This window comes from Serinus canaria, chromosome 2, assembly GCF_022539315.1.
Source record: "Serinus canaria isolate serCan28SL12 chromosome 2, serCan2020, whole genome shotgun sequence".
In the NCBI taxonomy this organism is placed as follows: domain Eukaryota; kingdom Metazoa; phylum Chordata; class Aves; order Passeriformes; family Fringillidae; genus Serinus; species Serinus canaria.
Window position 1 is genome coordinate 111,174,940 of NC_066315.1, and position 16,350 is coordinate 111,191,289.

Genomic DNA, 16,350 nt, shown 5'->3' on the forward strand with positions numbered 1-16,350 from the left:
GATAGCAAAATTGTGGGATGTCTTTGACACTTGCTCAGTATTTGCATGAGGAATTCAAAGAGCTTGTGACTGCAGCCTGGTTCTGAAGTCTCCAAAGCACATTGCCACTCACCTCTCTGCATGTAGTTGTTTAGGGACAATATTGTAAACACTGGAGGAAATTCAGTGGTGATTCTTCTTTTCTTCTAAAAAGATGTTGCAGGCTGGTCGAAGCAGTTTAGTGTTATACTGTGATTTCAGGGCTTTCCAGATCATTCAGTTACATTCCATATAGAGACCTAGTTGACAATGTCTTTAATTTAAATATGTTTTTTGTTCTAGGCATTAGGTATCTGTCATGAATGCACATTTTAGATTTCCTAGGTTGTCAAAAGCTTACAGAGCTTATGCTTAAAAAACTACATTTTTCTTCTAGTAATGGTAGGAATGGGTATGTTCTACACATAATTCTCTTTGTATTGGACACTTGTGTCAGAAAGCTGGCAGTGTTTGTTCAGATGGAGTCCATGAACTGCAGGGCTAAACAGAGGCTTGTCATGAATTAGGTGTGTCAGCCTGGTTCTCTCTTTACTTTTCACCTGGGGATATTGTTGAATGTTTTAAGAAAAAATTACTTGAACAATTAACAGAACTGATTTTGCATACTTGATTTTGCACCTAGCATAAAAGAGTAGAGTAAGTGGTATTTCCAAAACTGTTCCAACCCAAATCTTCATCGTTCCTTAAGGAGAGGAACTTGCTTAGAGTTGGATGACTTTGGTGGTTGGCAGTAAGTTGCTCTGAAATAATTTTATTTAATATTTTATTTTTATATCATCTAATAAGAAAAAAAAAGAAAATTACAGAGTGTTTCAGAATTTAGAAAAAATTTTGTGTGTATGCACCTCTCCTGGATTCTAAACAGCAGAATGAACCACAATGACCACAGAAATATCCCATTGTTCAAATGAGCTTGCCAAAGGCTTCAGTTCCTCTACTGCAGGAGATTTTATTTTCTTTTTCACAAGTGTAATTTTGAAGGGAGAGTCTAATATATGTGTCTAAAATCCAGTTGTTTTGTTTTGTTTTTTGTTCTATTGACTGAGTATTAATCTATTTCTTTATTCATTTTTATAGATTAAAAAAATCAACAGGAATTTTCCCGTAAACCAGCAGGTAAGAAAAGAACATTTGGGCTTTTCTTAATTTATAATTCTAATTGTCACTTGAATTGTCTTTAATTGTGTGGTAGCTGTTTGTTATTCTACCTGAAGAATTCTCAGTAGATTTTCTTTAGAGAGTACCTTGGTGTTTTTACTTTCTCAACTCCAAGGGAATCTGAGTGTTTGATCAAAGTAAGAACTATCTAATATATATAATCTAATATATATAATCTAATATATATATAATATATATCTAATCTTTTCAAATTAACCTATTTGATGCAGGTAGATATACTTTTCTTCAGATTGTTTCTTACCAATTTTACTATAAAATGGGAATGTTATCATTATCCTTTACAGAATTAACCAGAATAAATCAATGTTCCAAAATTCTGAAAATGTATGGTCTTTTTTTTTTTCTTCCTATTGACAAGTGCAGGCATTAAAAAATTAATATCTGAACAACTATTTAAACAAAATATGAAGAAAAATAACCAAGGTAAAACTCAGTACACTGTACAGTTAATTATGTATATGTTGGTTATGACAACTATTATTTATAAAATATTAATTTCCACACAAAGAAATGTGTTAAGGGGAAACAGAGCAACCTGATTCATAAGTAGGAAAAAACTGCTTCCTCATACAAAGGGAGAAATATGTATAGGACTGAGCTGTAAACTTGCCTTCAAGAGGAGAGATTTGAGGAAGAAAAGTGCTTTCACCTCCCTTACACGAAATTTTCAGTTAGCCAACATATTTCTCAGTTCCCTTTCTCTGGTCCAGCTTTATTTATAGGGAATTGCATTGAGTATAACTCACAAAGGAGGGAGGTACCTCTATTTTGTTTTCTGTTTTCTTCATGAAAAGATGAACAAATGTAAAAAATAATGAAAATAATTTAGTACTACTAATATTAACAATAATAAAAGCTATATGGGTAAGTATAAATGAAGCTACAATAGATGAAGTTAGCATTTGCATTTGGGAATTTCCATAATAATTTGTATTACATCAGATGCAGAGAGTGCAAGGATATGCTTCTATCTCAAAACTAGGAAGAAGATACTGCCTAATGAACAAAAAGCAGTTAATTGGTTCCATTTTCAGTGTTATGATTCACCCTGAACTTACCTCTTTGCTTTCATTACTGTAAAAAGTAAAGATGAGAAATATGTAAACAACAGTTAAAATGTCTCACCACTCTAACATATAATTTAGGGATCTCTGCTATTTTGGAGCCCTTGGCCCATGGGGTCAACAAGGCATTTTATTCTTCATTAGAACTCCTGTGGAAAGCAAGAATATCTTTCCTGGCTTGAATAGCTTTTTGGCCATGCTCTCTGTCAGGACAGCATGCAATTACAATGCATTCATCTCTCATCAGCACCAATCATTATACTCCAAAGGAATTACTATGGAGCACTTCAAGAACCTCAGTCAAAAGGTCAGACTGGAAAGAGAGGCTGATTTGATTAGCAGCGAGACTGGTAGGGTCTTGTTGCCTGTCAAATACTGGAGAAGAAAAAGGTTTACTTATCTGTGGATGTCAGAAATTTTAGGGAATTGAATCTTCAATGGGGAAAATCTTAATTGAATTCAAAACCAGATTTCCTTTTTGGCTTACCTTATGTAGAGAGGGCTGTAGCTTTTAATAATAAAAAAGTTAGGGAAAAACACCTAATTAAAATGAAATAGTTAAATAATATTTTTGAGTAGAGTCAGAAAAGGCTACACAGATGTAAGGTTAATTTCTGTCTTCATGTGCAGCAAGTATCAACATGGTATGCAGAGAAGAAACAGGACTCTTGTTATATCAACACATCATTTATCTAAAAATTTAAATACCATCTCAAATAGTCTTGTCATCTTAATTTCTTTTAAAATAAAATTAATTTTTGTCTAAGAGGGTAAACAGCTAATTTTAACTTCTTTCTGCAAGCACATCATGAACTTGAAAACTATCTTCCTCCTGTTATACTTTTTTAGAAAAAAAGGCGTGCATATTTAATTTCACTTAGCAAATACCCACAGTTTTTTTTTAATGACCACTGGCAGGGTAATTGAAGGTTATTTTCACTTAGAATTTATATATATATATATATATATATATATATTTGAATTTTAATTAGTTAAGTAAAAAGGGAAGACAGTTGTCAAACTAGATTCAAAGAAACAACCCTTAGGATTTCTTCATGGAAATATTCTTGATATGGAGAAGACAATAGGAGCACAGACAGACCCATTAGCATTACAATGAGGAAACAAATGTACCTGCAAAGGTGTGTAAGATGCTGTAACTCCAGCAGTATTATCCAAACATCTCAATGTTGCATTAAGGTAAAAAGATAAAAGTAATTAGAAAAGCCTGTTGACAGCACATAACGTGGCAGCTTTCCTTTAATGCAGTAATTGTGAAAATAGGTTTGTCCAGAAAATCGCTAGAAAGATAGGAATATTAATTAAAATTTAAAGATCAAAGGTGATGGGTATTGATAAGAAGGTGGTAATTATTGGGACAGCATGAAGCAATAAAAAGTTCTCAGAATGATGGTAGCACATTTAATAGTGGTGGAAAGATGATGCAAAAAATGCTGGAAGAGGACCCCACAGACAAAAAAAAAAAAATTGAAGAAGATTGGGGACAAGAGGCAAATAAAGTTCCCCCTCTCTGAGTTGACAGTGATGAAAAGAACACTTGAAATGGTAAAAAATAGAAAATTAATTATGTTTCCTATATTTGAACTATATGTATTGGATGTAAATAGTAACATTTAAGAGTATAATAGCAAGTAGTTGAGAAAAAAAATAATTTTGGACTCAAAATATCCTGAACATTTCAAATATGCACTAAGAAATATGATGTTGTCAACAAAATTTCCATAAATTCAGAGAAAAAAATTATATAGACCTCATAGCAGAGAGGCACAAAGACTGGAATATTTCAAGGCTTCAGGCAGAGGCTCCTCTAGTTGATCAGCCAAGAAGAGAGGGCATGTTTCCTTTTCTTGGAGCTCCTGACTTCTGTTGAGCTGTTACACTGAATACAGCAAACATCAGCTCCCGCGAGAGCCGTCATTGGGCAGGTGAGTTTTGAAAGGCAGCATCAACTCCCTGCTAGATCTTTTCAAATGACAGGTCAGTAAACTGTGGTGGTGAAATGAGGACAAGCACTGCCCATTCCTTTTCAATTCCCGATCTTTTCATTGTCCACAATGAATTTTCAAATGTTCTGATCTCAGCTGAAAATCGACTTGATAGCATCTAAAGAAATGAGCATTAGGCAGTCCTTATAAAGCCTTCTGATCCTTTTCAGGGTGAGAAACCAAATGTAGCCTTCAGCTAGTAGAGATTTTACTACACATTATAACTCTCATTTTCTATTTGGGATTCGTTGGGATTTGGCTTTTACTGGTTGCCATGCCAGGAGATGAATTGGCAACATCTGGCTTAGGTACACAGTGGAATTCAAGGTTTAGAAATAAATCTTAGTCTGGCCTGCAGTTCACCTCTTCCTCTCCCTATGTGAACTAGTAAGTAAAATGTTCATAAACTGCAGCTGGGAAAGTCAAAACTTTCTGACTCCCATTTCACTCAACCAGGCAGTGGTACAAAGCAAATATGGCAGGTGGCAAATTCAGGGAGTGGATTTTTCATTTCATCAATTATTGCTACATTCACATACATGTTCACAAATGTAAGAAATAGTGCTTGCTTCTCTACTACATGGGCAACAGTCAAATCTCAAGGTTTCACATGAAACAGATAAACTTTATTTAACTTTATTTAAACTTTCTTTTTCTCTTTTATATGAATCAGGCAGATACTTTAGTTAAAACTTTCTTTTCCTATGTTGTGTGTCTCATCTCCATTAGGATGAATACAAAGGGTATGACCCTCTGCCTTTCATATGCTGAATTCACCAAAAAAAGCATAATGGGGAGGAATTATACCTCTTAAAAAAAATATGCTCAAAAAACATGCTCAAAAAATCCTTTTTTTCTTTTGAGCACTATTTCTTTTCTTTCCACAGGTATCATGAGACTTTTTGAAATATTTGTATCTACAGAGAACAGGAAATTTTCATGAAATAATTTTAGCTTTTAAGGATAATGTGTCCCTCTAGAATGTTCCTGCTTTATGGGAAAAGAATTGGTAGCTGGTCTATTCAAAGTGGACAGTTAATAATGAGAGTCATGTGAGAAAGAGTGTTTAACTGTGTTTAACTCAGTTTTAAAACAAGATCATGGCATAATGAACTGATGCCACACTAAGGCCAGAAATGGGGTATCATTGTGCATGTCAGATTCCACAGTCAAGAACCCTGTTTTGCAGATAAGATTTTTTACATTCTTATGGCCAAGAATGGGGTGATGGGTACATCTGATGTAATTCAAAAATATACATGGTTATGCCCATTTCTTTTTATTTCTTATATAATGTAATAAATACAGCTGTACACATCTGTACCAGATCAGCTATGTCGTATCACCTCATATTCTGCTTTAATAGGGTGTTTGTTGTCCAGTTTTATTAAAGTTCTACAGTAAGAACAATCTCATTTCAAATCAATTCTGAAAGTCTGGCTCAGTGAGTGTTTTTAATAAAACCTGACTTATATTTACTATATGAAGGTGAGTACACACAAATGTCATGGTGACCCTCTTGCCTGTCAATCAAGCCAGTGCTCTTTGCTTAGAGACACAACACATAGAGACGTGTTGCATCTCTGTTGCATCTGAAAAGGTGAATTCCATTGCTCAAGTGAATGGATAGGACTGATAGGACAACATCTATTCCACTGATAAACACCTGTAGGAAATAAAACACATACCTTTCCTTTTTTTTATTACTAATTGCAGAGTAATAGGCTCCATTGCTGTTGTATTGGTATTTTTAAAATACAGTGATTAAGCAGAGAATTCTTAAATATGACATGTCCTCAAAAGAAATCAAGTCTGTTCTAGAAATACATTAAGAGCAGTGCTTTCCCCCCCACTTAGTGTATTCTTTTTTTCTGTTTTTTTTTCTTCCTAATTTTGCATGTCTGTTGAATTAATTATTTTCCAATATTCTGTTCTGTGGTACCTCAGAGTTGCCATCCTGCAGCTCTTGACTGACAGTTACTGAACTTTCAGATGCAATGATGCATCTGCTCTGTCACCATCTGTTGTCACAGTAAGGATTTGATCAGGTTTATTTTGAAGGAAAATCTCTGGAATGAAGCTTCTATTGTTAAATGATTATAGAAACACACAGGGGAAGCTGAGTTCTTGCTGTTAAATTAAGCAGAAGTGCACAATAGGGTGTAAATTGTGTTGGGCTAATTCCCTGCCATTGTCAGTCATCTATGGCACTCAGCATGGATTGTTGCTGCATAACATATACCCTTGAAAGGCTTATCTTTCTTATTGATACTTAATTGAGCTTTCTGTAAAATAAACTGAATATCTCAATCTATATATATATCTATCTATATAAAAAAGTTTCTGTGCTTGACATGAAATATTTTTCCCTGAGCAGTTTCTGTAATTGTTTTAGATGCTTCTGAGGCAGTCTTTGTTATAAAAACTATGCTTCCTGTGGCCAATAGAAGATTTTTCTTCCTTTTACATTGTAGTCTAGAATACCTTCTGAACTTCAGGTCATAAAAATTATAGAAGGGCAACACACATGGTAGGTTGGTAAAGATTTTAGGCTGAGGAAACCACGTTGACTTTTGAGAGGAAGGTCAGACAGTTTCCTGAAGCTAGTTGATTACCTGATGAGCTAGATAAGATTCATGTTGTGAGTCACTTGATGCAGTTATTGGATAGAAATTTTTCTGTCCTAGGGCTGCATACCTTATAGCTCATGAGAGGATGAAGGTAATTGGGACACCTGCTGGAAATTTAGATGATACAAAAGAGTGATTAGATCAAGTTCTTATTTAAATCTCAAAATATAAGTCTCAAGCTGTGCATCAAATACTTTCTGCATGTCCAGCAAATTCAATTTTGCCTCAAGTAGAATTTCATCCTCATTTATATAGTTTTCTCATTTATTTTCTTGGGTTGTTTTTTTTTTTTTTTTTTCTAGTACTAACTCATTAGTGATACAAGTATTAGCTTTTTTTTTTCCCCCATCTTCAATCTTAATATCTCTCCCTGAAAATTCATTTCAGTAAGGGTAGTTTTCCCTGATCAAATTCAATGACCAGATCTGTGCTGGCTGCATGTTCATGTTTTAGTCAATACAGGGGTGAATGTGCTGTATCTCCACTAAAGGTTTAAACAGGACAGGAGAATGAGGGGGTTCTAAATGCATTACTCCTTTGTAGACCTTTCAAAGTGAGTGAAATAAACAGATGTGTCCCACAGTTACACAACAAATTGAGAAGTAGATAAAAAATTGTTACTTACTTTTGGGTTTGAGAAGAAGAGTTACTAGTTATTGTACATCGGTGCTCTAAACAAATAAGCAGATAAATATAAATAAATAAATACATGTATATATAAATTTATATATTTATGCCTATTTTTGGGTGATAGCTATGGCTTAAATGTATTTAACTGTGAAGTGGACAGCCTGATCTGCTGTTTCTGAGATTTAGGTACTCTTACCAGAACCTTCACCTTCTGTTTACACACTTGGGTGTGAATTCAGGCTCCTTCTGATCCCACAGGTCTTGTGTGTCTTTCTGTGCAGTGCCATAACTTCAAAAAGAGTCATATACCTCAACTGCTGGGTCAGTGGTTAGGTTGGAAGATGAATGACACAGGTCTGACTGACTGACTTTGTGAGTGCTGTAATTTCTAGGTTACAATAATAAGAGCTTTCTCTTTAGCTGCTACCTTTTGCAACAGGATGATCTTAGCATCCTAATAAAACTTGGTCCTGCCTGAATGCATCCCAAGGTGTTCTGATCAGAATGCCATAGCAGATGCAATCAAAGGAATAATTGCTTCCTGTTTTGTCATAATAGTGTGACATGAACAAATACTTGTTCTCCCCAGAAGCATAACTGTGTATCTACAGTGAAGTCAGAGAGTGAGAAACCACTGAGTCTAAATAACAATCAAAGGCATTGCTTTTATTGCATAATTTACCCCATCTTCTATTTATATGCATGACATGAGTAAATCCCACTTTAAACATATTTGGATCTGATATATTGCCATTTACCCAAGAAATGGGATATGTAAGATAATGGGACAGTGGAAGGGATGCTAGCAATTGAAAGGACAGATTTTCTGCAGGATTTGGATATTTATGATGTCTAAAACTGGAAATAAGTAGCAAACATTAAACCAAGAAAGGGCCTTTTATTCTACTAGAATGACTGTTTCCATCTTTTTCATGTATCTTTTGGTTGGATGGGATAGCTACTATCCAAACAGGCCAACAAAGCAGCAGGACATGAAGCAACTTTCAGCATTCTTGATTGGAAATAGATGTCTTAATGATGCATATGTCCTGTAGAAGTTGCTGAAAAACTGTAACAAAGAGAGAAAATAAGGATAAGTGGGAAACAGAGTCACCATCTTGAGCCTGTCTGAGTTCAAGAAGCTTTTGGACAATGCTGTCGGGCTCATGATGCTATTCTTAGGTGTGTTCTGTGCAGGGCAGGACTTGGACAGATTCATCCTGGTGGGTCCTTTCAACCCAGCATATTCTATGATACACACAAAATAAATAGGTCTTTCTTGTCTTTTCCTTTTTTTCTTTTTTTTTTCCCCAGTTACACTTAGAAAGATTAACTGTAGGTGAAACTTTTTTTTCCTCTAGCCTCACCTTAAATAAGGAATTTTTAATATCTGTAGCTTACAGATATGAATTTGTTCTGTCTGATCAGATTGTAATTTTCATTGGAGGCTGAGGCTAGAAAAAAAAATGTTGCAATACTTTATTGTAATGTCTCTTTTATTGCATCAAGTGAGTATAAAAGTTCCCAGGAATAACATTAATTTTAGTATACTAGAAGGAAGGTGTTCAGTGAGCCTATACACACATTATTCCTTGGGGAATTGTATCATCTAAAGAAATTAATTGGAATCAATGAAGCATATACTTTAACTATAGATTTTCTATTGGAGGAGCACATGGGACTCAAAAAGGCATAAATAAAGTATATTTAATTACAGTTTACTTCAAGAGGAGAAATGAATAACACTTCATTTTTCTCATTACTTATTCTACATCTGTGCAGAAGACTGGTGCTTCAAATCATAGCTTCTGAACAGAAAAAATTTTATTCTCTTGAACTTCTAAAAACAGTGGTTAAACAGAGCTCTGTGGACTGCAGGTGGTCATTTGTCTTTTCTCTCTCATCACAATAATAGTCCATGGGACCAGTGACAGAGTTGCTACCTGGATTTCAGAAAATAGTTGATTTATATAATAGTACAAAGCAATTGACAATTTATGGGTAAACTACAAATGAAGAAGGAAAAAATAACACTGAGAAGTATCAGTCACTTAAAAGGTGCGAAGGAAAACTGTAAAAAAATACTTTAAAATGTAGCTAATTGCAAATGCAGATCCTCTAGAAATATATAATATTACAACACTTTTTTGTCTTTTTAAAGAGTATATGTCCTGGTAAGGAGACACTGCTCAGCGAACAATATCTGTTATATTTTTAGCATATTAGAAAATTATTAGCTTTCAACCTTAGTGTTTTTGGAAGCAAAACTTAGTAAATCTGTCATATTTTGTGACACAGCAAATAGAGATTTAGCAGTGCCAGGTCAAAAAACTATACTCAGGAGCTGACAAATTAAAAAAATATTTCTTTATTTAATAAGGAACATTTTATCTTGTTGGAATATCACTCAGCAATGCTGGGTTGGAAAAAACAAAACAAAGCAAAAACCAAATAAATCAAGTTATGTAGCGTGTGCAGGTCTGGAGGTCTGAGGAGGTGTAAATAGGTAGGCAATTCTTGCTCTAAAACAGGTCTCCACCTTGATGGCTCTGTTAGTGTGTAAGTGCTGAGTGACCAGAGCCACCTGAGCCAGCTCAACAGTACCCACAAAGCCCAGCAGGATCAAGATAAAGCAGTGTACAGTTTCTAGCTGTTTTTTGCAAATATACATCCAGAAGTCCTGCTGCTTCCCGTTATTTGTTTAACAGCCTACTGTTTGTAGTACTTGCTCAGTAGAGGCAATAGTCACTCATCACTCCAACCTATTGCTCCCACGCGCCTGCCCTGATGGCAGTGGGTGGAATAATGCAGCCAGCTCTTCTTCCCCTCCTGCTGAAGTAGGCTGCTGTTCCAAACCAAACCCAGACAGTGGGAAAGAAGAGGATCTGATCCTATTATGCAAATAGCATCCAGACCTTTGAGACTGCAAAAAAAGCTTGAAAGAAGAGATGCTCTCTTGTGAGAGGAGTGACTTCTGGCTAAGTATTAATTGTGAATTTACATTCATCAATTGCTAAATAATGTTCCTGCAGGTCACTGTTTGCACTTCACAGGGCCTTGAACTATTTTGCCAGGATCTCTTCTTCAATCAGACAGATGGCACCCTCAGAGGAGTTTTTGTGTTATCTTTCTATGGGTGAAGGAGCTTGCTTGCCCCTCTGTAGAACTCCGTGGATAAAGAGCCTCAACATCTTACACTGAAATTTGGGCTTCATTCAAGACACAATCTTAATTTTATGGGTTGCTTCCCTCCATTTCTTATGATAGTAGGACACTTTGTGTTTATAAAAAAAAAAAAAAAATCATGAGTGGAAGAAAGCTCTGATACTGCAAAATGAGTCTCACTTGGTACTTTTTAAAGACTGAGCTTTTCCAATGAAGTTGAAAAATTCATGGAAATGCTTAGAGGCTAGAGAAGAATCAAGTACTGACAGGCATTACTCCACTGTCTAAAAGTAAGAGCAAAAAGTGAGTTCAGTAAATGTTATGAACAATACCACTAACTTCCTGCCACAGGCTATTGGCATATGACCAGCTACAGAATCCTGAGGATAGCCTAGATTCAATCTAAACACCAGGAAAATGAAAACCCTCTTTATTATAACAGAACCAAAACCCCATCTTGGTAATAAATAGGATATGGAGAGAAGCATGAAAATAATAGCATGTAGAACATACTGAATATAATGTTGTTCATCTAATCCCCTAAGTTTTTTTTTTTAGTTTCTGAAGGGGATATTTTAGCAGTAGTTATCCTCTGCCCTGCCTTGCTCTTTCAGAATGGGACTGCATTCTGGTTCTCTTTCTCAACACATTTTTTATTTTAATACCACTGTTTGCAAAGTGGTGTTTAAAGTAGTTCTGGAGTAGCATCATTTTTATTTTCTTTATAATCCAAGAAGAATTTTATTTACTTTAAGAATGTGTAAGAATGCAATTTACATATCATTTTGGTCCTTTACTAGCAACTTTACTCTTGTCTCATCTGACTTCTCACTTCCTTTTTCCCTTCCTCTTCAATATCTGTACTGTATCAGGGTCCTTCACAAATCATAACATTTTCTCCCCCTGTTTGCAATTGAGAAGGGGTGATAGGACACATCTTTCATTGCTGCTTGTGAGCAATGTCTTCAGTCCCAAGAGTACTTTACCTGCAAGCAATCTGTACTAAAAATTCCTTTATGGAGTGTATTTTAAGGATGAAATCTCCAGTGAGAAACTTGATACATGGCTCCTCTGAAAATTAAGGTAGATAAAAAGTGGGGACGTTTAGAAAATCCTAGGCAGCTACAGATGGATTATGAAATATGAACTACTGCATATGATTTGTATATAGTAATGAAATAATGTTAAACTATAATAAAAACAATGCTGAAGCTGTTTTTCTAAGAGCAGGAAGTCAAGGCCACTTTAAAACAGATTACAAGATGGATATGGCTGCTTTGAGATCAAAGAATCACAGAATAATTTATATTGGATGAGTTTTTGTAGGTCATCTGGTCAGAATCCTGCTCAGAGAATGGCCTACATATATCAGTTTGCTCTGGACTTTCCTCCATCAGATTGTGACTGTCTTTAAGAATGGGCATTTCATAACATCTCTCACCAAGAGAAGTATTTGAGAAATTTTAAAAAACACTAAAAGGCATCAGTTTGCTACATAATTTCTTTGCCGTAGTGCTACAAAACTGACATAGTGAGTAAATCTCACAGAGTATTTACTCTGGATTTCAACTGCAGAGTATTTGTTTGTTTTTATAAAAACAGCTTATTTTTCAGGCTTTTGTGACTGAAAGTTTGAATTCTGAAGGCAGGTGAAAGAGAAAAGCAGTGATCCATAATATTATCTCTGTTTAGCTGTAGTGGAAGATCATTGGGACCAGTTTGTTTAAAAACAGGTTTTATCTGTTCAACTGTTATTTTCTCAAAAGTGGTCTTCATTTCTTCTATAGATATATTTGAAACACATTTTGAGTTAAAGGAAGATAGTCTATAAGTGCTGTCTGATTTTTCAAATAAAAAAAGAAATACTTCTGTTATCTATATATATTAAATTTATGGATTAATTTACAATTTCTTATTACATTATATGATTTGAACTGAAGTTTTACTGCATTATTCATTTTTTATAAACAAAGAAGAGGTATTATCACTTTCTATTTAGAAATTAAGCTTAATTAGACCTATTGCTTAATGGTCTTGAAAACTGTGAAATCATTAAACAAAAGATTATTTGCTGTAGCTAATAAGATACAAAATTACCTTAGGGAGTATTCTTTATTGATTTGATTAAAATTTTATAACATGTCTTGACGTTTTTCTTTCCCTGTTAGTAACTGGCAATAGTAACATTGATTCTCCAAAGACATTGTGCAGATGCAGCAAAATTTCACCTGTAGGTTTCTGTATTCTGTACTTTTGAAAATAAAATTTCAGCTCCTGTTGGCTTACTTTTCTTTCAGTTACATGCATTGAGTGCTTGAAAAAAATGTTTTATCTCTTAGAGGCAATGTAATACTGGTCTAAAATGTTTCAATTTTTGAAGGTTTTATTTATTTTTATTATTCTGGGAGTTTATAAGCAGTAATTGTGTTCTCTGAGAGTGCTGAGTTAGTCTTAAGGACAGTTTCAGATTGCAGAATTCTTTTTTATTTTGATAATCAGACAGGACTGAAAATAACTGTTCTTCAGTAGAAATAGTCAAAGAAATTTTGCAAGCATTGATAGCTATTTTCATCAGTTGCCATTAAAATTATTGAGGATGAAAATATAAACAAGTATGCATGGATAGATTTATTCTATTGAATATTGATGTTGATTCCATGCAGTATTTAAATAAAATATTTTCAGTCTAAAAAGCTTTTTTTTAATTAAATATATATGTGAATATATATGTGAATTTTCAAGCTTTGTTCTCACAGAGGTATAAAAATATTTCTAAGTCAGATCTTGTGAGGTCATTGATATCAAGAAAGGGATTTCTCTCAGGTATGTTTATTTTGCTGTGCAAACAGCAACACCAGAGACTTCAGAGATAACTTTGAGTATACATTGATTATTTGCAGGTTTATTCTGGCTTTGTGAGCACTTTGAAATGTAAACATCTAATTCTCCAGAAATGTGATTCTCATGTAATGCAAACTCAAAACATTTATTACTAAAATTAATTTCAAACAACCTATGCCCCATCATCTGTATTTTCTGTATACTCAGTCATTTGGGGCTCTTCCATGTTACCATCTCCTTTGGGCTGAGATCAGTAAGCTCAGGATGTGAGCAAGGCAGCTGCATGAGCAGCATGATCTCACAGGGACAGCCACATAGCCTGAATTGCACTAGTCCTGTCCAAGTTCTGCTTGCCAGTCTTTTTCAGAGAAACAGAAAAAAACTCAAAACTTACCTGTAGCCAGTCATTGAAATCTGATTGAAAGATACTCCTGGGACAAGTTAGGAATGTTGTTAAATGTTTCTGTAAATATTTTACTTGCTCTGGTGCTTAAGAGGGATAAATAGGTAGCTGTTTGCTCAGTGGCATCATCAAAAATCTGAAAGGCACTGCCTGGTGACTTGTAATATTCTGATCTTTGTCTTCATTTAGCATCTTCCAGTAGTCTACCCTGAGGTGAAAAAGATGAGTGTGATAGGTTGTTCATTAAAAGGGAGAGGGCATGCCTTCCAGCTTGATTATTTGAAATAATTTTGTTTGACCCATTTTTATTTTAGGCATGAAAAATACATGCTGTGTATATTCAGAAGAGGAAAAAAATGCCATTAATCAAAAGACAAGTCTTAAAACCAGTCAAGCTACTCGACTTTAAAATAAATGATGTTTACTTTCTTTTCACATGAGTGCTGAGCTTGCTGTATTGTACTGTTATCTATTTTAAACCCTCAAAATCCCCCAGAAATTTCATCCTGGATTAAAGCTCGCAGCCGTTCTTGCGCATGTTCCTAAATTTCCCCTCCAATTTCAGGTGAAACATTAACAAGTAGGAATTCAAAAACGGCCATATAGCAAAGATTTTTTTGGTGTTTTTTCCATAAAAAGAAAGCAGAACCCGACTGGTTCCAGTAATACAACAGTAAAAGGAGGGGGGAATGATGATAGTGTAATATTTAGTAATTATTTTAGTCAAGAAATGTATGAAACCTGCACATTTTCAAAGTGTTTGCTGAGAGCTGCTCTGTTGAGAATATCAGTGAAGATCTGAAGCTTCTCAGGTCAGCTGTAAGATGCCTCTGATGTCATCAGGAATGAGTCTCCTCAGTGGTAAGCCTGGTAATCAAATGGACCTGCTCAGGGATGTTTAAATTGGGTTGATGTGTAAATTGCTTGGAAGGTGAGTTATGTGGTGAGTAAATAAGAGAAGGAGAAGGGTCAGTCAAGTGAGGAAGGCAGATTACTTTAGATAACATGAGATTTTTTTTTCATCATCTCGCTACCATACCTATTAACCAGCAAAATGCTTAATGCTGTATAAAATGCACCCATTCCTTGTGCATTTCAGGGAGTTTGCCACATGCTGGCTAGCTACTCTTGATAATTTTTTATGTTTTTTTAATTACCCAGTCAATATTCTGGAAGACAGGACTAGCATGAGTAATTTTTGTACTGATTCCGACTCATAATTCCACACACACTCCTGAAATTAATATAGATTGGTATCTAATACTGCAGTTTGCATCCAAATCCATCTTTATAATAACAGCTCCATAAGGTCTTTCTTGGAAGAAGTCTGTGATTTCTAAATGCTAATTACCTGTATTAAAATGAACAAATTCAAATTGTAATGAATTTTAAATACATGTAATTGTTCATTGACTTGAATAATTTAAGAGAGGCAAAAAATCCCAACTTCTAATGTTGACATTTTGACAAAGGCACACAGTTGCCCAATTAAGGTTCAAATTGACTTTGTCGTTAGAAGAATTTAATTCAATAAACAGCTACTTAGAAGTCTTAAATAAGTAAAATGAGTGCTTTGAAATAAGCTGTGACTATTAATGTGTAGCACTAGATGAAAAACCCAATGAGTGAGCCAAAATGTTTCTCTGGAGTAGTAGATTATAACAAGAAGAAGAAGAAACCTGGAAAAGCAACAGTTCTTTACCTGTTTGGAATACTGTCTTGTATCCACATGTAGCCATAATTTTTCAAACTGTGGAAGGAGTGATGGCATACAGCAGTCAATATAGTCCTGAGTTCTAACAAGATCCAGAACATCTCATTGGGAATGTGCAAAGTTTTCTCATGGGATGCTGTTGGATGTAACATAAATTGTTGTGCAGGTTTTTCAAACAGCACTGTTAATTTTGGACAGATCTCTATGGACGTCCGGGCAAGTTTTGCTACTGTAAACATCTGTCTTTGCTCTGGTTCTGGTGTTGTTTGCTAAGAAAGCAAATGTGTTTTAAGTCTTTGGTACCAGTTTTCATTTATCTGGATTGTAAGCAAAAAATCATCTTCCATAATTAGGATGTATTTTCTCTTTTCTCTGACATGATTTACTTTAAGACCTGATAATATTTCCTCAATTTTTGTGTGGTCATTTCAAAAATAGAACCAGACAAAGCCAAATGGAAAACCTGTACTCAGCCTTGAGCTGGTAGCAAGATGGCAATGTGAGTTCTTACACAGAAGAAAATTAAGTTGTGGGATACAATATATGTGCAATCTTAGATGGAATAATCTGTTTGTAGTTGAGTGGTTCAAAAATACAAAGGTGATCTTTAGAGCTGTTGGAGATAGCTGAAGTTTTAGTGGTAGCTAAAGATTTTTAAAGAGGAAGATAAAAAAATAAT

General features: G+C 34.7%; 1 protein-coding gene across 3 annotated transcripts in view; it reads left to right on the forward strand.

The window, feature by feature from the left end:
* SNTG1 (syntrophin gamma 1) overlaps positions 1-16,350 on the forward strand; it is a 316,227-nt gene that overhangs the window by 244,442 nt on the left and 55,435 nt on the right. For all 3 annotated transcript variants that reach the window (XM_018910030.3, XM_050971479.1, XM_050971480.1), the window contains one exon: positions 1,117-1,155. In XM_018910030.3, coding sequence (XP_018765575.2) covers positions 1,117-1,155 — 39 coding nt within the window. The remainder of the gene's footprint in view (positions 1-1,116; positions 1,156-16,350) is intronic.